The sequence below is a fragment of the Molossus molossus genome, unplaced genomic scaffold, assembly GCF_014108415.1.
Source record: "Molossus molossus isolate mMolMol1 unplaced genomic scaffold, mMolMol1.p scaffold_m16_p_11, whole genome shotgun sequence".
NCBI classification, from domain to species: domain Eukaryota; kingdom Metazoa; phylum Chordata; class Mammalia; order Chiroptera; family Molossidae; genus Molossus; species Molossus molossus.
The window spans coordinates 52,462,117-52,489,262 of record NW_023425346.1 but is presented as its reverse complement, the minus strand read 5'-3'; the positions used below and the strand labels follow the sequence as shown (position 1 = coordinate 52,489,262).

At 36.0% G+C, this 27,146-nt stretch overlaps 1 protein-coding gene across 1 annotated transcript in view; it reads right to left on the bottom strand.

The window, feature by feature from the left end:
- Positions 1-27,146, bottom strand: part of C2CD6 (C2 calcium dependent domain containing 6) — a 98,035-nt gene that overhangs the window by 62,946 nt on the left and 7,943 nt on the right. Inside the window, 8 exon segments of the mRNA XM_036253332.1 lie at positions 682-725; positions 3,189-3,255; positions 5,576-5,681; positions 11,847-11,993; positions 16,151-16,230; positions 18,104-18,172; positions 19,053-19,097; positions 26,118-26,240. Coding sequence (XP_036109225.1) covers positions 682-725; positions 3,189-3,255; positions 5,576-5,681; positions 11,847-11,993; positions 16,151-16,230; positions 18,104-18,172; positions 19,053-19,097; positions 26,118-26,240 — 681 coding nt within the window.

Here is a 27,146-nt window from a genome sequence, read left to right as displayed (position 1 = left end):
GATAGAAATCATTGAATCCCATTTGTCAAGTAATATAGAAGAATCTTTTATTTTTTATAGGTTTACATAGGGATTCAATACTTAATGGAATGTACCTTCTGTAAAATTAGATAAAAGGTAAATAATATCATGTAAACTCTATTTTTACTTATTTATACTATAAAATATAGATTATTATTCCATAGAGTAAAGAATGTGGTTAGGTCTGTGGCATCCATTTCTAAGATCATTATGCAGAACTTTATGCTTTTTCTTTTACTTGCTTCCCCCTTCCCTTCATCAACACCTTTTGTCCCCTATCTTCATAAATATGTATATATATTTTTAAATATGCTTAAATTAATTTTTGAGAGAGAAGGGAGAGAGAAATGCCCCCTTCTAGGGATTTAGCCCGCAACTTGGGCATGTGTCCTGACAGAATCGAACCAGTGACGTGCATGGGATAACACTCAACCAACGGAGCCACGCTGGCTGGGCTTCATATGTGTCTTTAAATGATACTATTTTATGCTGAAGTTTTGCTTTTAAGAGTATAATTTTACTTAAATGAATCACGTAACTGTAAAGATACTTCCAAAACAAAAATAACCAGGATAACCCGAATAACTTCTTGACTGCTTTCTCCATTTTTAAATATTTCATCCCTTAAAAAACAGTGACTAGTAGAGGTAAGGTCCTTACCTCATTTGAAATAGATTCAGGTTCTTCATTTATAAGAGACATATCTGTTAAATGAACAGAATATTTTATTACATATAAAGTAAACATTATTTATATGAATGTACACTAATAAATTTTTATTATAGTTTTTCTCACCAGAACAAAAAACAATTTAAATTTAAAGCAAAGCAACAATTCAAACAAACATTATTTAGTAAAAACAGATGAATCTTTTGGCAGATGGAGGAGAATGTACAAATGTAAAGATAAAATGAAAACATATAAAGTGATGAAATTTCAGATCCATTGATTAAGACATAAAATAGGTATACAGCCCTGGCCGGTTTGGCTCAGCGGTTAGAGCGTTGGCCTGCAGTCCAGAGAGACCCAGGTTCGGTTCCCGCTAAGGGCACGTACCTCGGTTGCAGTTTGTCCCTGGCCCTGGTTGGTCGTGCGGGTGGCAGCCACTCGATGTGTCCCTTTCACATTGATGTTTCTCTCTCTCTCTCTCTCTCTCTCTCTCTCTCTCTCTCTCACTTTTCCTCTCTCTCCCTCCCACTCTGAACAAAAAATGGAAAAATGTCCTCGGGTGAGGATAAAAAAAAAAAAAAAAGGTATACAGCCCAGCCAGTGTGGCTCACTGGCTTGAACCTCTTTCTATGGACTGGAAGGTCCCATTTTGGTTCCCAGTCAGGGCACCTGCCTGGGTTGCGGGCTCCATCCTCAGTAGGGGGTGTGCAGGAAGCAGCCTATTGATGTTTCTCTCTCACATGAATATTTCTGTCTTTCTCTCCCTTCCTCTCTCTGTCTTAAACATAATCAATAAAAACATATTTTAAAAAAAAAACAGGTAGCCCTGGCCGGTTTGGCTCAGCTGTTGGAGCGTTGGCCTGCGGACCAGAGAGTCCTGGGTTTGGTTCCCGCTAGGGGCACGTACCAAAAAACAAACAAAAAAACAGGTATACAGTATATTTTTCTAAAAGTCAAGAGGAAATAAAATAAATTCCAGATGATCAGTGATAAGGTTGGGATTGAAAAGAGAGATCAGAATAAACCAGTTTTAAAAAGACCATTCAAAAGAGGTTGATTAAAGCACTTGTAAAATTTTTCTAGAAAAACAAAGAATACATCTTTAGCAAACAGAAAAGAAAAACCTGAAAGGGAGAGACAGAGAATAAAGAATTGAGATACAAAGAAATGTATAAATTTAGTAAAAAAAATTTTATATGGTCATTGTTAGCTGTGTAATTGTGGTCATCCCATTTTTCTGAGCCTTGGTTTTTTTCTCTTATGTAAAATAGGCTAATGATATATTACAGGAATGATACAAGTGTATGTAAGATGTGAGCAGCAATATGGTTAAATGCCTGAGCTCTTGGGTCAAACAGAGTAGGCTCAAACTCAACCCTCATCTTTTAAAGGCTGTGTAACCCTGATTGGTTTGATCCTCAGTTTTCTCATCGGAAGAAAATGTGGATAAATAATAATAGTGCCCTCAACTGACTGCTGTGAGGATTGATTTATAAAACCCAAGTAAAGTTCCTAGAACACTGTGATCAACAAATGTGAGCTGTAACTATAGGAAACCATAGGGATACCAAAAGGAAAGAAGTCACTAGATGATCCAATGGGACTTGAAATAAACTCTTTGGATAAGTGAAAAAATAAATAAGTTAAAAAAGGGAAAGATGGCCATCACCAATGAGTGAAAGAGGTTAACTTCCAATTTTCAACAGTGATATTGAAGAGGGAAATGTGATTTCCCTACATCTAAAGCGTGAATGTTTCAGGTGAAGAGTGGGCTAAAGAGCAACAGCTCTGCCAGGTTGGTTGATCCGCAGAGGTTAGGAAAATAGACAAGATGCCTGATGTAACTAGGGAGCAAGGTAAAGAAGTAGAAAAGTCACCTGTGGCAAAAGTCTTATAACAATAAGTCATTACTCCATGCCTTCAGAATTTAATATTTTAAAGATACAGTATTATGCATCCATTTTAATTTACTTTCTAAATGAATCTTTTTACAGAGATTTTTTTTAAAGATTACATAAAGTTTTTTCCCCATTGATTAAATATTTTACTGATAATTGTGGTATGTTTGCAGATTTAATGTTAATTTCATTACCTGTTTCTCTCTTTATCCTCCTCCTTTCTCTCTCTCTCTCTCTCTCTCTCTCTCTCTCACACACACACACACACACACACACACACACACGAAACCTCTACATAAAAGAGGTGTATAGTTCACAATGTTTAAAATACCTTTTCATAGATTATAGTTAAAATTTAATTGTTATTGTCCTTAAAGGAGGAAAAAAACATTAAAAATGACTCTGAATTAAGTCTAAATCTTTTCTTTGGAGTGTTATAAAATAAATACTATGTACTAAAACTGTAATGGAATGCATATTTATTCCCTATCAAAATATAAAATTCACTTAAAGCAAATTACTAATTTTATATCTGTGATATAACTACCCTGTTTTTAATTATCTTAATAATAAATACAAAAAGTAAATTAGTTTCTTAACCTGATGTTACAGTATCTTCAGGCTTCTTTTCAAATTGGCTTTCAAGTACCTCATTGGAATTACTTTCCTAGAGGCAAAAAAAAAAAAAAAGAGAGAGAGAGAGAGGAAGGAAGGAAGCGATGGAGGAAGGGAGGGAGGAAAAGAGAGAGAAACATTGGACAAATGTTTAAAGAGCTAAAACATTTTTATCTGCCTTCATAACTTTTAACACATATTTTTTAAATGTACAGAAGACAAGAAGGATATGGATTTGTGAGAAAGCAAACCAAACAGCACTATTTTAAAGAGAGGTATATCCTGGATAGGAGTTGAAGTTCCAGAGAGAGGATACCTAAGAATTGCTAGGGTATTTAATTGATGAATGTACGGGAGAAAAAGATTACAAGATAAATGACATAATGTAACTTTGAGAACTATAAGAGGATACCTCCAGGAAACAGATGACCTTTTTATCAAAATACATTATGGTCTATGAGTTGGAAAGTGATATTGATCTTTACAAAATTCCAAGAAGAATTATAAAGTAGAGTGATTACTGGCTATAATGAAATACTGATCTTTCAATAAGAACCCAAAGACCATAGTACCTTTAATGAAGAACCCTCCCCAAAGTTTCCCTAAAATACCAATTAATTTTTGTAATGCTAATCAATTTATTCTACAACAGCAGAACTCTGTCAAATTATAGGCAGGCATTAAAAAATATGAAATATCAATATGTTGTAACTATCATTTCATTTCAATGTTCTTTCTATTTACTGAAATCCCTATGAATTCTTTATTGTCAAATGAAAATGTAGAAGTTAGACTGCATTTCTAAATAGTAAACCTTACTTATATATCTGATAAGGTTCTAGTATCTAAAATATGTAAAGAACATTTACAACTCAATTTGTAAAAATACAAATAACCCAATTTTAAAAATCAGCAAAGTATTTGAATAAACATTTATCCAAAGAAGATATGCAAATGACCAGTAAGCACATGAAAACATGCTCACATCACTGGTCATCAGAGAAATACAAATCAAAACCACAATGAGATACCACTTCAAACCCACCACAATGGCTATGTTTAAAAAGAAAAAAGAAAGGGGGGAAGGAGGGGGAGAGAGAGTGAAAAGAAAGAAAGATAGAAAGAAAGATGGAAGGAAGGAAGGAAGGAAGGAAGGAAGGAAGGAAGGAAGGAAGGAAGGAAGGAAGAAAGAAAGAAAGAAAGAAAGAAAGAAAGAAAGAAAGAAAGAAAGAAAGAAAGAAAGAAAGAAAGAAAGAAAGAGAAAGAAAATAAGTGTAGGAGAAGATGTGGAACACTTATATATTGCTGGTTGAATGTAAAATTATGCAACTGCTGTGGAAAACAGTTTGGCAATTCCTGAAAAAGTTAAACAAGGAATTACTATGTGATCCAGCAATTACGCTCCAGGTATATACTGCCCCCCAGCCCCAATTAAAAACATATGCTCGCCCTGGCCGGTTTGGCTCAGCGGTTAGAGCGTCGGCCTGCGGTCCTGAGAGACCCGGGTTCAGTTCCCGCTAAGGGCGCGTACTTCGGTTGCAGTTTGTCCCCGGCCCTGGTTGGTTGTGCGGGTGGCAGCCACTCGATGTGTCCCTTCACGTCGATGTTTCTCTCTCTCTCTCCCTTCCTCTCTCTCCCTCCCACTCTATCTGTACAAAAAATGGAAAAATATCCTCAGGTGAGGATAAAAAAAAACCACATATGCTCACATGAAAACCTGCACACAAATGTTCACAGCAGCATTATTTATAATAGCTTCAAAGTAAAAACAACTCAATGCCTATCAGCAGATGAATGGATAAATAAAATTTTGTATATCTACACAATGAAATATAAGAAATAAAAGCATTGATATATGCTAACACAAAGATAAACCTTGAAAACACTATGCTAAATCAAAGAGGCAAATCATAAAGGACCATATATTGTACGATTTCATTTATATGAAATGTCTAAAAAAAGCAAATCTATAGAGACAGAAAATAGGGCTAGAGGACATGAGGATTTAAAGGTATAGCATAAGGGGTGTGGGGTTTTGGGGGGGTAATGAGAATGTTCTAAATTGATTGTAAAAATGGACACATAACTCTGAGACTATAACTAAGGGCCACTGAATTGTACACTTTAAATATGTGAATTATATGCTATACAAATTATATCTCAACAAAGCTGTTAAAATACTAAACCTTATAAATTATCAATCAATATTTATTGAATGTCACATTATCAAAATAGTAGAGTGCATGAACCATAAATAACATTTTATATATCAAGAACATAAACAATACCTAATTATCACATTTAATTATCATAATCTTTAAAAATAAAAAGTATTAAAAGCTATTTATGGGAGAACATATTATGTTAATTACCTTAAGTTCATTATGTTCCAATTTGTGCATAAGAACTCCTTCCAAATACATAGCTTTTTCTCTCCATGTATGCAGATCTCTATATTCTTTTTTCATTTTCTCCAGCCTAATGAAATAAAACATGGAATTACAGATTTAAAAAGCAAGAAGGGCCCTGGCTGGTGTGGCTCAGTTGGTTAAGCATTGTCCCATGCACAGAAAGGTTGCCTGTTAGATTCCCAGTCAGGGCCCATGCCCAGGTTTCAGGCTTGATCCCCAGTAGAGATGTGTGCAGGAGGCAAATGATCGAAACCTCTCTCTCATATTGATGTTTCTCTCTCTCTCTCTCTCCCTCTCTTCCTTTCTCTCTAAAAATCAATAAAAAAAATATTGAAAATAAATAAAATGTAAGAATAATACATATGGCAGATTCACAAAAGAATACATACAGTATGATCCACTTTTAAAAGTTCTAAAAGAGGCAAACCAACAATTTATTGTTTTAGAATATAGTAAAGGAAGAGGAATGATTACAACAAAAAACAGGGTGATAGCTACCTGGGGAGGGTTGGAGAGAGAAATGTAATCTTGTAAGGGCACACAAAACACATTTCTGATATTGGGGATGTTGTAGTTCTTAACCTAAATTATTATTATTTTTTTTCTCTTCATCCGAGGACATTTTTTTTTTCCATTTCTTGTTCAGATAGAGTGGGAGGGAGAGAGAGGAAGAGAGAGAGAGAGAGAGAAACATCAATGTGAAAGGGACACATCGAGTGGCTGCCACCCGCACGACCAACCAGGGCCGGAGACAAACTGCAACCGAGGTACGTGCCCTTAGCGGGAACCGAACCCCGGTCTCTCTGGGCCTCAGGCCAAGGCTCTAACCGCTGAGCCAAACCTAAGTATCTAGGCTTATTTTTATTTAAGTTATACACACATATTTTATAAATTATCCAATATACATATATCTTTTACAGAAAAACAAATGAAAAATTAGGAATTTAGCTTCTGATTCAAGAAATAAGCTTCTAATCCAAAGGCTTTAAAAACTAAAGATATAAGAATTAAAAGGAAGAGCGGGAATGTTTCCCAATTCATTTTATGGGGATACTATGACCTTTAAAATAAACCCTAACAAGGACATGACAAAAAAGGAAAATTAGTTTAATCTCATTGATGAGTGTAGATGCAAATCTTTTAAGTAACATATAATTTTTGTACAAAAAATCAAGTGTCATAAAGATAATATACCATGAACAAATTGGGTTTATTCCAAGAATACAAGGGTATTTTGACATTAACATTAGAAAATATAATTTAAATACAGTTTAACTGATTAAAAGCATTTGAAATAATCTAACACCCATTCATAATTTAAAAAAAAAACACACCTCTTAGAAAACTAGAAAAGAATGAAAGACTTTACTTAAGCTGGTATAGGGTATCTATCAAAAACACATATAAATAATGCTCTTGACTGTTAAATGCTAGAAGCATTGTCTTTAAAGGTCATAAACAAAACAAAGATATCCACCCTTGCTATTTATATCAGACAGACCAGAGCTTCTAGCTAGCATAGTGAAACAAAACAAAATTAAAGAGTAAGGATTAGGAATAATGAAACAAAATTGTAATTTGTAGATGTTATGATTGTTTAAATTAATTATCCTTATAGATAAACTGTTGTTGTTGTTAATCCTCACGTGAGGATATTTTTCCATTGATTTTCAGATAGAGTGAGAGAGAAGGGGAGGGGAGAGAAGCATCAGATGTGAGAGAGACACATCAATTGGTTGCCTCTTGCATGACCCCAACCAGGGCTGGGTTTCAAACCTGCAACCCAGGTACATGCCCTTGATCAGTAATAGAACCCAAGACCCTTCAGTCTGCAGGCTGATGCTGTAACCACTGATCCAAACCGGCCAGGGCCAGATACATTTTTATAAATATGAAAATTTAGCAAAAGAGGGAAATTCTAAGAAGATAATAGCAGCAGAGGTAGCATAGTTTTGAATCCTCCCAAACATCTACATAAAAATATTCAGAATATCTAGGTAGCAAAACCAAAAACTTACAGGCAACACTTACAACAAAATCACGTGAAAGTTATTCCAGTGAGCCCCCAAGCATTTATATAAGACCTTCATGGTATCAGTGTGTATATGGAAGAAAACAACCGATATAAAAAGAATATTATAACTTGATAATAAGAGAACCCCAAATAGCCAACATGTAGTCACAATACAGCACAACTGGCCAATTTAAGAATAGCAATTGACACTGGGAGGGGCTTGTTCATTACAAAACTGGAGAATGCAAAGGAATCATGGTAGGAACTAAAAGGACTGATGTAGTTTAACCACTGTGAACGCTCAAAGCTGACCAGCCAGGTCTCTACTCCAGTACAGGGCCTTAGAAAATTTCTTAGAAATCAAGTTATTGTATTTTTAAAAATATATATATTGATTGATTCTTTTAGAGAGAGAGGGAGGGAGAGATAGAAATATCAATGCAGAGAGAAACATCAATCAGCTACCTTCTGCATGCCCCCTACCAGGGATCGAGCCTGAAATCTGGGCATGTGCCCTGACCAGGAATCGAACCCGGACCTCTCAGTCCATGGGATGATACTCAGTCCACTGAGGCACATCAGCCAGGCAAGTCACTGTATTTTTTAAACACCAAATGAAAACATCAGAAGTGAGAGCTCTGTGAAGCTAAGAAAGCTTTCTAAACCAAGTCTCCTACAAAAATCAGGAACATTAATTTAATATAAAATTGAGTAACAGAAAACTATCAGGGCCAAATTCCAAAGTAGTTATAAGAAGAAAGAGAGTAGGAAGAATAACATCCCAAGATTATGAAAGGATACCAGAAAGATACATATGAGTCAGTGAGCAAAGGGGGATGATGATTCACTGGAACTGACTCTGCTGGATGAGGGGGTCAAGTGGTACTGCTACTCAAGAGAAAGCAGAGTGGAAACCCCTGCTGTCATTGTGAGCCAGACAAGTCAAGGTTCTGCAGGTGGAGCTTGGGGAGACATTCAGTTTGAATGCAGAAACAGTTCTAAGAATCCAGTTGGGTTCTGTTAAGCCAAAATATTAAAGAAATTTGTGGGTTCCAGTTCAAGATAGTGAGAAGGCTCCTCCCATGGATACACCAAACCTACAGCTATACAAAGAGCAATTCCCTGAAAGAAATCCAGAAATTAACTGAGCAACTCCTATACATTGAGCAAAAGAGAAAATACCCACATCAAAATGGGTAGAAATAGTTGAGACACACTCTCACCATAAACCACACTCCTGGAACAGCATCACACAATCAGAAAGGAACTCCCAATGCCCAGAACAGACCCCCACATCTAGTGTTTAACTTTAAGACTCCCATCTGAGAGAAAGGCTCCCAAAATACCTAGCTTGAAAGCTAACAGGTTTGGGACCATGAGACCCACAAGACTACAGCAAAACAGTTCTTAAACTCACCATGGCTCTCTGCTCAGGGGTTCAAACTTCTGATCAGCATGCAACTAGGAGCTGACTGCAATACTCCCCAGAAACCAAGGAAGCCAGCAGATACCATCTCTGCCTTACCCCTCTAGCTTGATCCCTGGAAAGATCTTGTACATACATCTGGTGCCAGATTTTATGGCTGCCAGTTAACAGGCCCCTGGGTTCCCAGGCTGTCATAACCAATGGGGCTTGCATTCACCAGTCTCAAAGGACTATAGCATACAAAGAAGCATTTCTTAATGGGTGCAGGTACATCCCCAGCCCTGTAGGTATACATCCAGGCCAAGCACAGAGGAAGAAGCCATAAAAAGCCCATCTCTCTGGAAGATCGCTAACTGCATACTTTCCCAGTAGCTGCCTGCGTGTCTGTCCGGCTTCCAATCAGCCTGAATCTAGGTGCTGACTAAGATCCTCCCCATTGGAATACTGACAGATCTTGACACACCTTCAACTACTGGGAGCAACTAAAAACAAAGAAGGTGTCTTGGAAAACCACAAAAGTTTAAGAAATAAGCAAGATCTTGGGCTGAGCTGATTGTAAAGGTTTCTTTCCTACATGAAATCAGCTTTATCAATACAAGTAGAGGTGGCTGTTTTATCTAATGCTCAGAACCAACACAGAGTAGTCAAGGAAAATAACAAAAGAGAAGAATAAGTTCCAAACAAAACAACAAGATAAAACTCTAGAAACAGACCTTAATTTATCAACTAAATAAGTAATTTACTTGATAAACAGTTCAAAATAATGGTCATAAAGATGCTCACTGAAGTGAGAAGAAAAATGTATGAACAAAGTGAGAATTTCAAAAAGAGATAAAAATATAGGAAAGTACTAAACAAAACCACAGAGCTGAAGAATTCATTAACTGTACTGAAAAATTTAATAGAGGGGTTCAAGAACAGACTAGATGATACAGAAGAAAGGATCAGTGAATGCAAAGATAGAGCACTGGAATTCAGAGGAGCAAAGAGACAAAAGAAAGAGTAAAGATAGCTTAACGAACTTATGGACACCGTCAAGCTGACTGATATATGCAATTTAGGGGAACTAGAAAAAGAGAAAAGAATGGAAAGCTCATTCAAAGAAATAATAGCTGAAAACTTCCATAATTTGGAAAAAGAAACAGATACCCAGATCCAGGAAGCCCAGAATAAAATTAATCCAAAAGAGCCACACTGAAACACATTATATTAAATTGTCAAAATAGAAAGTCAAGGAGAGAATCTTAAAAGCAGAAAGAGAAAAGCAACTTGTTACATACAAGAAAACCACAACATTATAAGCAGATTTTTCAGCAGAAACTATGCAGGTCAGAAGAAAGTAATGTGATATATTCAAGTGCTGAAAGAAAAATAACTGTCAACCAAAAACAAAAACAAAAAAACAAAAATCTCTACCTGGCAAAGGTGTCCTTCAAAATTGAAGGAAAGATAAAGAGTTTTCCAAATAAACAAAAGGTGAAAGAGTTTATCATACTAGACTAGTTTTGCAAGAAATGTTAGAGGGACTTCTTCAAGCTGAAATAAAAAGATGCCAATTAGTAACATAAAAACATATGAAAGCATAAACCTTACTGGCAAAGATAAATATATAGTTAAATTCAGCATATTCTAATGTTGTAACAATGGTGGATGAATCATTTATAACTATAGTATGAAGGTTAAAAATGCAAAAATATTAAAACTACAACTATAATAATTTGCTAATGTATGCACAAGGTAATAAGATGCAAATTGTGATTTCAAAAACATAAAATGGTGAGGAGAGAGTAAAATGTAAAGCTTTAATATGCATTCAAAGTTAAGTTGTTATCAGCTCAAAATAGACTGTTATAAGATGTTTTAAGTAAGTTTCATGGTAATCACAAAGAAAAACATGTAGTAGATACACAAAACATAAAGAGAAAGGAATCGAAACATATCACTACAGAAAATAATTAAATCACAAAGGGAGCAAAAAAAGAAGAAACAAATATACAGTAGCCAGAAAAAAATTAACAGTGGCAATAGTATGTCCATACTTATCAGTAATTACTTTAAATGTAAATGAACTAAATCTTCCAATCAAAAGACAGAATGGATGAATGGAATAAAAATTTTTAAAAAGACTCAAATATATGCTGCCTACAATATATATACTTCAGCTTTAAGGACACAAACAGACTGAAAACAAAGCTATGGAAAAAGATATTCCATATAAATGGAAACCAAAAGAAAGTAGAGATAGCTATACTTGTAAGACAAAACAGACTTTAAGCCAAAACTATTATAAGAGATAAGGAAGGTCATTATATAATGATAAAGATGTCAATCCAACAAGAGAATATAACATTTATAAATACTTATGCACCCAACGTAGGAGCACCTAGCTGTGCATTCACGTGTTACTTGTCTTTCTCTGACTGGCTTATTTCGCTCAGCATAATACTCTCCATGGACTCACTCATAGCTTGCTACAATGTGCATGTCCTACATTGCAATTCCTCTGTTATTCCTGAATAAATTCATCTTTTTGACAATTTTGAACTTGCCTCAGTTTACCTCTTTATTTTGTTGACAATACCTTATAAATGAGTTCTCACCTCTTTTCTTGCCATAGCACTAACTTTTAAAACAAACACTTAAATGTGCTAATCAAAACTCAGGAATAACCTCTGAACCCATGAAATATAACCACAGTGGTTTCTGTACTAATAGCAAGCCCATGTCTCAAAGGAAAAAATTAATATACAAATAACACATAAATAAGATTTAAAAAAATTTTTTTTTTTTACCTTTCCCGAGGTCGTTGCTGAAGTTTTTCAAGTCGCACTACTTGGGGCTGGCTGGATTGGGGTGCTGAAGTTGGCATCCCAACAGTAACATTCAGGTCTGGGGATAAGAATGCTGGATATTCTATTGACTGTGGTATAATAATATTTCTGCAAAATGGTAATAAAGTTAAATATTGAAATTATACAGTATGCTTCTAAAACCAGTCAGTGGTAGCTATCACTGTTTAACCATTCTCTTTTTTATGCTGTAAGCTCACCTATCAACCTTGGCTATAAGAGGATAGAACTAGGAAAGAAAACAAGCGTCAGAAATCCTGAGAGAAGTGCTCTCTTGAGTACTCTTACTACGACAATCATGGACAGCAGAAATGAGAAAGGAGAGAAGGACCCAAAGTTCCAAAGAGAAGTATAAAGTGTTTGAGTCTAGACCTCTCTCCCCGTCTCTAGACCCAAATCTCTATCTAATTGACACATAAAACTATCACAAGTCCATCTTTTGTCAACTTGGCACCCATAAACATCTCCTTAAAACATATTTAATCCCCAAATGAAAACAATAACAAGGTCACAATTCCTCCTAAAATGCTACAATTATTTTGCACACAAACAAAAACTCACTAGCCCCTTCCCCAGAAGAGGAGGCGCAAAGTCCTTTGGTGTTTTGCCCTTCTCCGTGATATTCTGAAACTTAACTATGATACAAGGTTAGCAATACGTAAGTATTATGCTATAAAGTAAATATATCTTTTTGTGTGTGTGTGTGTGTGTGTTTTTTTATCCTCACCCGAGGACATTTTTCCATTTTTTGTTCAGGTAGAGTGGGAGGGAGAGAGAGGAACAGAGAGAGAGAGAGAGAGAAACATCGATGGGAAAGGGACACATCGAGTGGCTGCCACCCACACAACCAACCAGGGCCGGGGACAAACTGCAACCGAGGTACATGCCCTTAGCGGGAACCGAACCTGGGTCTCTCAGGACCGCAGGCCGACGCTCTAACCGCTGAGCCAAACCAGCCAGGGCAAGTAAATATATCTTATGTTAAATGCTAAGGAGATAAGACAGGGATGAAAATAAAGGTATCTGCAGTATATTTTAAGATCACTCAGTAAATGCGCCAGAGTAACACACCCAAATGAGAAATATGTTGCCTCCAAAATCCCGAGGCCCACTAGATGTTATGCCTCTTTCTTTGGTTTAGGAGGAGCCAGATGCAACTTACCTTCACCTTAGCAGGAATACTTTGACAAGCCCCATACCACTGGATTCCTAAAATGTCACTGTGGTAGAAGACACCTGAATTTGTCCAACTTATTTCCCACCCTGACAAGCAAATGTCTTCTCAGTAAGTTTAGAGCTATGTATGGTGCCAGGAGAGTACTTCAGGAATGTGGTATTACTTCTGGTTTACTATTTTCCTGGGTAAAGGTAGCTCTAGTGATTTCAACTTGGCTTTTCCCACCATAATATCCCTCATTCCACAGGTCAGGGAACTAATGTATGAATTCACCAACTGCTGAGTATGTCTATTCCAACTATGTGTTTTGGAATTAGGGAAGTAATTAGAGGACTAATTCAGTTGTAGAGGCTAACAAGTCACAAGATCTGCAGGATGAGTTAGCAAGCTGGAGACTCAGGGGAGACTAAATGTGTAGTTCCAGTCCTAAGTTCTGCAGGCTCGAGATCCAGGACTGGTAGATGTTTCCATTTGCATCAGAAGGCAGAAAATCCCCATGTTCCAGTTCAAAGGCCATCAGGCAAAAGGAATTCTCTCTTACTCAGGGAAGGGTCAGAGTTTTTGTTCTATTCAGGTCTTCAGCTGACTGGATGAAACCCACCAGTATTAGGGAAGACACTGTTTTACTCAGTCTACTGATTTAAATGTTAATCTCCTCCAAAAACACTCTCACAGACACACCCAGAATGTTTGATCAAATATCTGGGTACCACATGGGCCCAGTCAAATTGACACATATAATTAACTGTCATACCACTAAGACATTGCCTTAGTTTAGATTGTCATTATCTTTCACGTAGATTAAACAATAACAGCTTCCTCCAATCATTGACCTCCAATCCTAAACCCTTTCCATCCATATTCAATCCTATTGATATAACTGTTATAAAAGGTAAGTTGATCATGACATTTTCCCCACTTAAAATTCTATAGTGGCTCTACATCTCCTGCAGCATCTCCAAACTTGTTCAATGAAGAACTCCTGTGGGTAAAGGACAGTGAAGCTTTCTGGAGGTGTAACTTAATGTAATCAGACACAAGCATACCATTCCTTGGAAACACTTTATCTTAAAATTTTATGTAATTTAAGAAATTCTACTTCATAATTTGTAAATGTTAATTTTATTATAACATTTTCCTTCTCAAATATCTTTGAGTAAAGTAATACTCCAAAAAGATGCACTATATTTTCCAGTGCCTTCATTTTGCCCTGACACACTCCTGAGAATTCAAAACAATAAAATTTGCTCACATTTGAACATAAACCTACAATAATGATAATAAAATATTTATTACTTTAATAACTAGTTAACAACTAAGCATTTTACTACTTGCTACCATGTCCCAAGTGCTTTATGCATAAGTTATTTAATCATCACAATAACTCAATTGGGTAGTTAATCAATAGATAAATCACAAAGAGCTTAAGTAACTTGCCCAAGGTCACATAGGTAGTACATGGCAAAGCCAAGATATAAGCCCATGCAGTCTGGATCTAGAACCTAAACTCTTAATCACTGTATCTTGCCCCTGCTGACTGCTCTAGCTCATCTTCCATTGCTCCCATCCTCACTCCTATGCTCTTAGCCAATCACAACTAACTACTCACTGTTCTCAAATATACAGCCTCTTAAGGCTCCCACTTTTACATAAGATCCCTGTTTGGGAGATGTGTCTTCTCAACCTTGCAAAATCAATAGGATGCACTACTGCTCATTTTTCAAGTCTTACTTCAAAAACACTCTTTCTTTTGTAGATCCTTTCTTGAGAATACTTTCCCTCCTAAGAAATATGAAGAGTTCCTTGGTTATGTCCCATAGGTCTTTGTTTATCTCTAGGGGAGCTCTTATCCCATCTGTACCATAATAATTGTTTTTATATGTTACCTTTGTGTTAAACCATGATCTGCTTGAGGGCAGGGACCAGACCTCGTGTATCTTTGTATCTGCAGTGCCTTGGGGGTATAGGAGACTTTCAGTAAAAGTTCATTGAATCAGTGAATGAATGGATAAGGAAATAACAATCAGTAAACATAAGAAAAACATTCCACTTTACTAATTCAACAAGTCACCAGTATCAAATGAACAAAATGTATTTTTAATAATAATTTCCAGTGTTGGTGAGACTATAGGACAATAAACACTTCGGAATATAATTTCCTATCTTATACCTAATTTCCTAATTCCATTTCAGATATTTCCATTTTTTATTCTTAGAGAGCACTATAGATTAAAATGTCTCTCTCAGGTGTTTATTTTCCTGTGATCTACTTTTACTGTTGAAATGTCAAGACTGGTTGACATTGTATTTTAAGTTACTTTTGGTTTATTAATGATATTTTTTTTACCATAGACAAACTTGGCTGGATTTGGAAGTAACAATTGGAATGTGTGGAAGTTGGGTAAACACTACTGTACTGCACAGCAGAAAATTAAAACCTATTCGACACCTTGATCCCAAAAGTCCCTCACTTCTTTCTACAAAAGGAATTATCTCACCGGCCAACTTTCCACATCAGGCTGCCCCTTTATTCCTTCCTTCAGCCATGAAGCTGTCACCCTCCTCCTTTATTTTTCTTATCTTCCAGACCTCCTTACCAGCTCTCTTTAGGGCTATACCCAGAATCTCAAAATCTCTCCCTCCTTTTTAAGCAAAACAATTCACTGCTCTCTTTACCTTGGAGTCTAACCCATTCTGGCCCTGTCCTAACACAACCAAAATGCTCCATGGAATGGATTAAGTGTTTGAAAAGCCACATGATATGACAGTCTTTTTTTTTTTATTTTATTTTTTTATCCTCACCCGAGGACATTTTTCCATTTTTTGTACAGATAGAGTGGGAGGGAGGGAGCGGAAGAGAGAGAGAGAGAGAAACATCGACATGAAAGGGACACATCGAGTGGCTGCCACCCGCACGACCAACCAGGGCCAGGGACAAACTGCAACCGAGGTACGTGCCCTTAGCGGGAACCGAACCCGGGTCTCTCTGGACCGCAGGCCAATGCTCTAACCGCTGAGCCAAACCGGCCAGGGCTGATATGACAGTCTTAATAAGACTTCAAGCACTTACGTCACAGGGTCTGTCCTTTCTGGAGGTGGAGCAATATTCATAAACATGGATGGCTCAACAATTTTCTGAAGAGGTTTTAACTGAAGAAAATGGTAAATATATTTTAACACTGTTATGGGCAGTTACAGTCCACCCTAAGTCTACTATGCTCCAGGACTATGAAACAGGCGTTAAGCAGTACATATACCGAGAAAAAGAACTAAAAGAGGAAGAAACAACTAACATTTATTGAGCACTAAATATCTGCCAAAAATTTTATATCTTTAATATTATTTAATCTTCTCAATAATCCTATGAGGTACATAACTATGTCTATTTTACAGATAATACTGAAGATCGGTAATTTGTTCTGTTACCCAATAGGCATGAGAGTCAGAATTTAAATATAGCTTTTTGCCCCCAATGCAGTACTCTTTTGGACATTGTCATGACAGGTGAGCAGGGGACTATGAAAAGTTCATAGACAGAAAATCAATTTGAACTTTTATTATATTTTCCACTCTTTTCCATATAATACATTTTTTCCTTATTTTTAGTAGAGTCCACCTACATAAAACAATACCTACCCAGTTTTATTTGGAAAGAATGTGTCTCCCTAAGAATGGGATTGTTACATGTTATACTCAAACACAAAACTTACCTCTGAAGTTGATGCCCATAAACCATGACTGTTACAAAAAAGACTAAACAATTAGTGGCTCCTATAACACCTAATTCATGATAAGAAAGGAAAGATAATAGGCAGGAGGAAAAAATACCAAAGCAGAGAAAGTAAAAAAGAAAAAAACATTTGTGCCTCCTGGCTTTCATTTCAATATTACTTCTGACTCAAAGTGCATTAAAAATCATTATCTACTGTAGACAAATATTTAAAAATACATTTTACAGTGATTTCTCAGTTAACATAGTGGCAGACTTTTTAATAAGACTTAAACCACTTTCAATTCATAATTTTAAAAACAACCAAGACTATAAAAAGAGCAAAAACTAAAAAAAAATATAAGATTATGTGCAAAGTATAGGGGTTATTTCCCCTATATAATGGTAACACTAATAGGACTAGATTTATAAATGTCCCAAAGCTGTGATAATGCCAAGGGATATCAAGAATTCTTTCAAACATCTGATAAAAATATATGTTGCTACAACTTTTCTAGAGTAATTCCTTAAAAAGTTTATTGTTTTTGGACAATAATTTCCACTCTAGGAATCTAACCTATAGACAAAATGAAAGGACATAGGTTAACGTAAAACTTGGATATATGTAGTGAATTTAAAGGGGCAGGCCAAAGGTAGGAAGATATCTTCTTTGGGCGTATGATTTTTCTTGATGAATCAAAGAAGATACAAATAACACCAGATACTGAAATAACCATGGGGGAAAAGAACGTATGTGATCAGAATACAAATGTTATCTGAACATCAACGACTCCATTTTTTTTTTTCCTTCACTGATTTTAGAGAGAGAGGAAGTGAGAGGGAGAGAGAGAGATAGAAACATCAATGAGAGAGAACAATGATGACCACCTCCCACTGGGGATCAGGCCCACAACCTGGGCATGTGTCCTGACCAGGGATTGAACCGGCGACCTCTTGGTGTATGGGTTGATGCTCAACCACTGAGCCACAGTGGCCAGACAATGACTCCATTTTTAATAAGTATTTTTAGATATGAAAATCCACACTTACTTCTTGAATACTTAATTTTGTTTTCAATTACATAAGTATATGTACATACACAAAAGCAAGTTTTATAATAAAGATATTTTGAATAAAAGGTCATTATTTTAAAAGAGATAAGCAAATAATGACAAAATTTCATTTTTCTTTAGGCTGGAGAAAAACAGCATTCTTTTAAAAACATGAATTATCAAACTGGAAAGGACTGTGGCTCAGGAGGGGGTGATGTGACTGAAGAGCTGCAGTAAAATAATTTTTAAAAAGGGAACTAACCTGATGCGAAAATCCATAACCAAAGTTTCCATAGGAGAACATAAATTCCACCTCCACCCTGCAGATAAACTAAACGTGGCAAATTTATTTTATTGTTTGATCAGAAAGATATTTTTTAATAAAGTAATATTTTTACTTCACAAATCTGTAAGTTAGAAAACCAAAGCATAAATCTCCTGATCTACCAAAAAAAAAAAAATTTTTTTAAAACTTTTATATTAAAGCTAAGGAATGTTATATGACTAAAATGTGGAGAATATCAATTTAAAATTGTTAATAGGATTATTCTGAGACACATACATATGAGTATATATTCATATATTTGTATATATATTTTTAAGTGTTTACTCACACTTCTCCCACCTCCATTTCCATTTTCAGGTAATAATTTTGATTTAGACTCTGAACCCAGCTCACTTGTATGTGAGATGAAGAAGGGGGTCAGAGGTTATGACCTCACGTGTCCATCATTCTATTTTTTATGTTCCTTGTGCCTGTTTTGTCTATTGGTAGCAGAAGCCTCTCTGAATAAAAGATCAATTAATCAGATAATAATTTTTAAGTATTTAAAGAGAAATTCAAGTAAGAACTGTAAACAACTCTTCAGGAACTCCTCATTAGAAAAATACTATTTCCTCAGCAAGGGAGGATTCTGAGGCTATACAGTCAAAGCAGCAGCGAGAGGCATTTTACTCTCTTACCCAGTGATTTCTAATTGTCTTGTTCACCATGTAGCAGTAAGACAGAGCATTTATAAAAGGTGGAGATAAATATTTTGTGAGTAAATATGGCACTTTCTATTCAATATATTGCCATTAATTCAAACAGTGTCTAGTAGGGTAACAAAAGAATAAAAACAACATTAGAGGCTACAAACAATATCAAAGTAAAGTTATATGAAATGTTAAGTGTAGGCACAAAACTTTGGAAGTTTCAATAAAGCTCTTACTGTGTTTTCATTGAACATTTGAAATTCTTCAGTAAAGCACCCTTTCTAGAAAAAAGTAATAAATAATTAAGTTCTTAAATATAGACTCACTCATGTATATAATCTAAACCATTTCATAAATTTTTGAAAATCAGGTAATGATTTTTTAATGCACATATTAATTTAGTAGCTAAAATACAAATAAAATGAATATTTGGAAGAAAATCAGAATTCCAGGTTGTATCAAAAATGAATGTTAATATTTCCATTTATGTTTTAGACAACAATGTTCCTGCTAGTTATAGTTCCTCTTTTTGGAAGTCTTAGAGGAACTGACTAGAGTACTTTTAGGATCATCTCTATAGTTTGTTATTAAAGGGTTACTTAAACATAAACCTACTTGATAAGCTGACTCCTGACAGAACTGGGGGCTTCTTGCATCTTTTGGGGACTGTTGGTACTTTTAAAACAGGCAAACCTTTGGTGTCCTTGGTCACCTTCTGGGTCATCTCTGCTGTGCTATCAGTTCTCTCACCCAATCCAACACCCCACAGTTCCCTTCCTTTCCACCATTTTCCACTGCAGCTGGTGGAATTCCCATTCCATGATTAACCAACAACCTTACATCTTTAACTGATCCACTATACATCCCCCCTTTACTTTACCTGAGACCTGGCTCACCACTAAGGATGCTGCTTCCCTTATAAGTGAGGGCACACTTACCTCAAGGTCAGGAGGTAGAGTAACATCCTCCACACTCCCGTCTACTCATTCCATGTAGGTATAAACAGTGTTCCTCTTTTAAGCCTCATGCTATCTGGCATGTCTTTCAGACAGTTCAGTCACTAATTATTTAGTGAAAAGTTTGGTGCCTGGTTCATATGTTCTTTGTACCCATTGCACTCCCAAAACATAACAATCCACAACACCTGCCCTCTCAATCCTGCTGAGACATTATAATGAGGGAAACAATAGGTGGTTGCAATGGCAGACATCACACAGAATTAGCATATCGTAAACAGTAAATCCTCACTCAATGTCCATAGGTTATTCAACCTTAAGCCAAATGACATATAATGATACTAATTTTCCCACAGGCTAATTGATATAAACAAGAGTTAAGTTTCTGTGTCATTTCATCAATGTTATAAGAAAATGGTGTTATTTGAGGACCTGCTATATGTTGTTCATATAAAAATCACAAGATTTCTCAGAATATTCATATATAACTGAAATCTACTTTCTTAATGATTCTGTCAACCTACTCTTTATCACTTTTTGCTCGTGATAGCTTCCCTTTTCCAAAGTTGGGGGGTGCGGATTGGGAAATATCTAACTGTTCCAAGACTGCCTTTTTCTTATTCTCTTTTATACTCTGTGCCTCTGCTTTTGATCAAAGATCTCAATCTATTCATTCACCTTCCTCATATAAAAGTAAACTTTTAGTCATATTTTTAACTATTATAAATGTCTTTGAGTTATTTCTGGAGGTCCTACTCAGATCTGCAAACTGTGTCTTCATTGGAGCCAATTAAAATATTCATCCTGAATGTGCATCTCATAAAAATTCACTGCGTTTTAGGTTTGCCTGCACTCAGCTCCTCTGGTGAGTTTCAATGAATGGCAATGACCTACCTAGCTCCCTGTCCTGAATTTGTCTCTGCTCTGCCCAAAGTAAGTTATGTGGCTAAGCCTAGTGGGGAGAGGAAAACTGTAGATTCCTCAAAGGCGTGGGTACAGAAAGGTATGATTCTTTAGGGTGCATTACTCTAACAATCTTCCATAATTTTGAATCCTCTATTGCCTTTCTCAAATAATTACAGTGTCTATCAATCTATCTAACCGTTGAATTTATTAGCTTGTCTTAGGATTGTCTGGTAAGGATCATACAGCCAAACCAATACACACAAGTAGTACTACAATTATCCCAAAATTAACAATCATATTCCCTTTTATAATTAATATAGGAATGTTATACATTCCAATATACTTACATGCCTTAATTGGACTCTAAGCCTTAGCAACTAGCTGATGTTTCTGGTTTCTCCCAGAACCTCAAAGGAACCCCAAAGGAACCCCAGATGTATCAGGGATAGAAAGGAACCAGGGATTAATGATTCAAGCTACAGATCAATTTTTTTTTATAAAGCTATGCAAAACCTAATATGTGATTTGTTTAATTCAGTTCAAGGTCTGTCTTCCATAATCAGGCAAAGTACATTCAGAAAGCAATTGATACTAATTGTAATTATAAACAATACATTTGTGTGCTCTCCACATATACCAGCAGGAAAACTGCTGTGCTTCCAAATATGATCTGTAGTTTGGGTCTGATCATCAGGCCCTTCCACCTCATCCAAGCACTAGATTTTGCCAGACTGCATGAGGATTTCCACTCTGGCTGGTAGTTCTAGACCTAAAACAAAGGGTCTTTAATCTATCCCTGCATGTGACACCAATAACAAATGATACAGCTCAAACTTAGAAAACATACAGATCAGCTTATAAAATGTGAGTAGAACCATCCTAGAAAATAAAACTGTCCCTGACCTTTTACTGTACTATTGTGGTAAAGCCTGTGCAGTAGCCTATACATCTTGTTGTACCTAGGTAAACACTTCAGTAAAAGTGGAATAATCTATAAATTAAAAGATACTCACGAAAATATGTTCAGCATATGAGCTATTAGGGAACTACAAATTAATGCCACAATGAGATACCACCACACACCTATCAGAATGGCTAAAATAAAGAACAATAACAGTATTGATAATGATGCTGGGAATGTACAATGGCACAGCCACTCTGGAAAAGAGTTTGGCAATTTCTTTTAAAATTATACATGCAACTACCTTACCACCCAGAAATTTATCTGAGAAATGAATATCTATGTTCATGCAAAAATCTGTACATGAATGTTTATAGCAGTTTTAGTCATAACAACCCCAAACTGGAAACAACCCAGATGTCTTTTAGTGGGTAAATGGTTAATCAAACTGTGATATATTCACAACATGGATCAATATTCAGTAACAAAAAAGAAACTCAACACATGCAACAACCTGGATGACTCTACAGATAATTATGTATGCTAAGTGAAAAAAAATCCTAAAAGGTTATGTATTATATGATTCCATTTATATAACATCCTTGAAATGAGTAAATTGCAGAAATGAAGAACAGATTCGTGATTGCTAAGGGTTGGGAGAGGTGGGGGTGGGAGAGAAAGGGGTATAGATATACAAGGGCAGCATGAGAAAACCTTATAGAGATGGGAGTGGTCTATCCTATCTTGGTCGTGATATTGTACTACAGTTTTGAAAGATGTTATAATCTGGGGAAATTATAAAAATCTTGCAATTTTATAGGTCCTTTAAACCCCAGCTCCTCTTACTATCCTTTATGTTATACTTATCATATACATTACATCCACAAACATTATAAACCCCACAAGACAATGTTATAGTTTTTGTTTTAATTAGTCATATATTTTAAAGAAATTGGGAGCAAAAAAATAGTCTTTCCTCTGACATCCCTATTCTGCAAAGTCCATCAAATAATTTTTTTATTTCAGCCCAGCTGGTGTGGCTCAGTGGTTAAGCGTCGACCCATGCACCATGAGGTGGCCAGTTTGATTCCTGGTCAGGGCCTGATCCCCAGTAGGGGGCATGCAGGAGGTGGCCAATCGATGTTTCTCTCTTACATTAATGTTTCTATCTCTCCTTCTCCCTTCCTCTCTCTCAAATCAATAAGGAAAGAAAAGTTTTTTAAATATAAATAATAATTTTTTAATTTCAGATAATAAATTTTATAGTTCTAGAATTTATATTTGGTTCTTTTAATATTCTCTATTTTTCTGCTTATGTTTATAAAAAATAATTGGAAGCAAATTCTGATCAATGAAATGCTGTATTAGAATTATAGGATGGTAGGTGATATTTTCAATTTTAAAAATGTACTCTCATAAAAACTGAAAAGTTTGCACATATATAGCCCAAATGTCCTAGCTCATTCAACAAAATGTGACTAATGAATAATGTAACATTTTTCAAATGCCTAAATTGCCATAAAATAGAAAGAATTTTAGTCATTTCCAAAGTCCTCTTTCCAAATTATTCTGAGGATCTTCAGTTGCTTACTCTTTCTTCTTATTTTACTTTTTAAATTAAATTTATTGGGGTGACACTGGTTAATAAGATCATACAGGTTTCAAGTGTACATTTCTATGACACATGATCTGTATAATGCTTTGTGCACCCACACCCACAATCAAATCTTCTTCTGTCCCCATATATTTGGTCCCTTTTACCCTTTACTACCTTCCCCCCCAACCTCCCTCTATTAACTACCATAATGTTGTCTGGGTCTATGAATTCAGTTTTATATCCTACATATGAGTGAAATCATATGGTTCTTAGCTTTTTCTGACTGACTTATTTCACTTAGCACAATATTCTCAAGGTCTGTTCATGTTGTATTAAATGGCAGTATTGCATCTTTTCTTATGGCTGAGTAGTATTCCACTATATATTTGTACCACATCTTCTTTATCCAATCTTCTATCGAAGGACACTTTGGTTGTCTCCATGTCTTGGCTACTGTGAATAATGTTGCAATGAACATAGGGGTATATATATCTTTGCGAATAAACGTTTTTAAGTTCGGGCAAATACGCAAAAGGAGGATTGCTGGGTCACAACTTAATTTTTTTAGGAACTTCTATGCTGTTTTCCATAGTGGCTGTACCAGTTTACATTCCCACCAGCAGTAAATGAGGGCACCTTTTTCTCTCCAACCTCTTCAACCCTTGATATTACTACTCAGTTTCTTCCTCTTATTCAGTAGTCAATATGCTCTTCTTCACCTGATGCCTCTTGCTAATACATTGAAAAGCTATCTGACTTTCCCCTAAGTTCTTGTTGTGACAATTTTCAAATACAGGTCGGTCAAAAGACTACAATAATAAGTATCAAAATACCCTTTCCCTAGATTAAACAAGTTCAAACATTTGTTTAATTGAACAATTGTTAAAACTGTTTTAACATTTTGCCTTGCTTGCCTTATTTGTGTGTGTACACACATGTTTACTGCGCCACTCGTAGGTGGCAGCCATCATGTCACTTCACTCCAAAGTGTTAAAACGTCACCTTGCACACTGTAAAAATAAGGATATCCTTCTAAAGAACCTTATTCGTATCATACTTTAGAACATTAACAATAATTGTAGAATTTTATCTAATATTCAATATATATTAAAAATTTCCTAATTTTCACATGAATGTCTTTTATAACTTTTTCAAGCCTATAGTCAATCAAAGTTGTATCTTTTAAAATCTAGAACAGTTGTCCCATTTTTGCTTTTTAATGATATTAACTTTTTAAAGAAGCAAAGCTGGTATGTCTCACATTATGTATTTATCTTATCATGTCATCATGGTATTATTTAACTTTTTCCCTATGCCCTAAAAGTTAGGTCTAGATTCAGGTTGGTTAGACTTGGCTTAAACATTTATGATGAGAATAATTCATAGGTTGTGTATGTCATATTGTACCACCTTAGGTATTAAGTTGTCCAAAATTACTTATGCTGCATTCAAGCTCTTGGTTAAAGTGGTAACCACCACATCTCTCACTATACAGGCACATTTCCCCCTTTGTAATAATTAATCTCTGGGCTCTTACTGTGGCACCATCTAAATATCGTATTCCCATGCACCTTTTACCTAATGTTTTTAGTACCGTTGCTAACTCTTCACTGAATCATTACTCATTATAAAAAGTTACAGAAATGGTGAATTTGTAAAATAAAAAGGTTACCTTTTTCTTCCCATAATTTTTTTCTCTCTCTCTCCTCTCTCTCTCTCTCTCTGAAGATCAAGAGGATTCATGGATTTTCCTTTATTCAAAATTTGTAATGGGAAAGGGAACACACTTAGGAAGGAAAAAACAAAAGAGGACTCACAAAATCTGTATATGCCCTGGCTGGTTTGGCTCAGTGGTTAGAACATTGGTCCACAGACCAGAGTTGTGGGTTTGATTCCCAGTCAAGGGCACATACCTCAGTTGTGAGTTCGATCCCTGGCCCTGGTCGATGTCCTGCGGCAGGCAACTAGTCAATGTGTCTTTTTCACATCAATGTTTTTTTCTCTCTCTCTCTCCCACTCTATCTAAAAAAAAGTCCATGAAAAAATGTCCTCAGGGAAGAATTTTTAAAAAACTGTGTATAAACTCTTCCCAAAACTTTGGCTGACCCCTAAACAACACATGCACAGGGCAGATGGCAAGCAGCTCAGCTAAGGATAAAAGAACTGGCTTGTTTGGCTCAATAGTTAGAATCTCATACCAAAGTGTTGCAGGTTTGGTTCCTGGTCAAGGGCACATATGTACCTGACTTGCAGGTTTTGGGATCATGCAGGAGGCAACTAATCGGTGTGTCTCTCTCATATCGATGTTTCTCTCTCCCTCCCTCTCTCCCTCCCACTCTATCTAAAAATCAATGAAAAAATATCCTCAGGTGAGAATTAACACCAATAAAAAACTGAAATTTATGCTGCCAACTAAGAGATAGAGTTTGTGGCTGGAGTCTTGTTTTAAAACATTTCGGATGCCTAATAAAACATGCTTAATCTTTCAGGTTGTATCACTGCCCTTTCAGAAAATAAATTTTCAAAAACATTATGCTGTTATAAACCAAATCTTTTTTTATTTTTATTTTTTATTTTTATTTATTTATTTATTTTTCATCCTCACCTGAGGACATTTTTCCTTTTTTGTACAGATAGAGTGGGGGGGGGAGAGAGAGGAAGAGAGAGAGAGAGAGAGAGAGAGAGAGAGAGAGAGAAAGAGAAACATCAATGTGAAAGGGACACATCGAGTGGCTGCCACCCACACTACCAACCAGGGCCGGGGACAAACTGCAACCAAGGAACGTGGCTTAGCGGGAACCAAACCCAGGTCTCTCTGTACCGAAGGTCGACGCTCCAACCGCTGAGCCAAACTGGCCAGGGCAAGGTATAGATAAATCTTAACAATAAACACCAACTGGACAATGTTATACCAAAATTAAAAAATGATTTTAATACATACCTGAATTACTTCATAAAGGTGTACATGAACACGCCCTAACAAGAGATTTTGGTTTTCTTTATTGTCATATTGCATTAGATCCAAGTAAATATCATTCCGCACATCATCTTGACGTCTGGGAACCTTGATAGAAAACACATATAAAAAGAAGCATTAGCTCTGGCCAGTTGGACTCAGCAGTTGGAGCAACAGCCTGCAGACCAAAGGGGAGAGGGTTAAATTCTTGGTCAAAGGTGCTTACCTGGGTTGCAGGTTCCATCCCCTGACCCTGTCGGGGTCCTGCAGGAGGCAACAAATCAATGTGTCCCTCTCACATCGATGTTTCTCTCTCTCTCTCTTCCTTTCTCCCTCCTTCCACTCTATCTAGAAATCAATGGAAAAAATATCCTTAGATGAGGATTAAAAACAACACCAAAAATAAATTTAAAAAAAAGAAGCATTAAATTTTCAGTTTAAATTTCAGATATAATTTCTGAATAAATACATCCATAAACTATATTATGTACATATCTAATAATTAGTTTTCATGTTATTAGTCTTATAATTTTCAATCTCATGATTATAATTATATACCTTAATGTCAACAAAAATCAGAATCTTATGTCTAATGTCAAGTATAGTCTTTTTGAAACACCCATGCCTACATTCTTTTTTTTAAATCCTCACCTAAGGATATGCTTATTGATTTTAGAGAGAGGGGAAAAAGGAGAGAGAGAGAGAGAGATTAACAAGAGAGAACATTGATTGGTTTCCTCCCTCAAGAACTCTGACCGGGGATCGAACATGCAACCTAGGTATGTGACCTGACTGGGAATGAAACCTGTAACCTTTTGGTATATGGGAGGACGCTCCAACCAACTGAGCCACACCATCCAGGGCTACCTTCTCCCTCCTAACTCTATACAGAAGTTTAGCCTCAACACTCTACTGAAGCTACAATATTAAAGGTATTTAATATACAATATCCAATCCAAGCAATCTAGGTAATCCAGACATCCAATACCAAAAGACATCCAATATCCTTTTCAG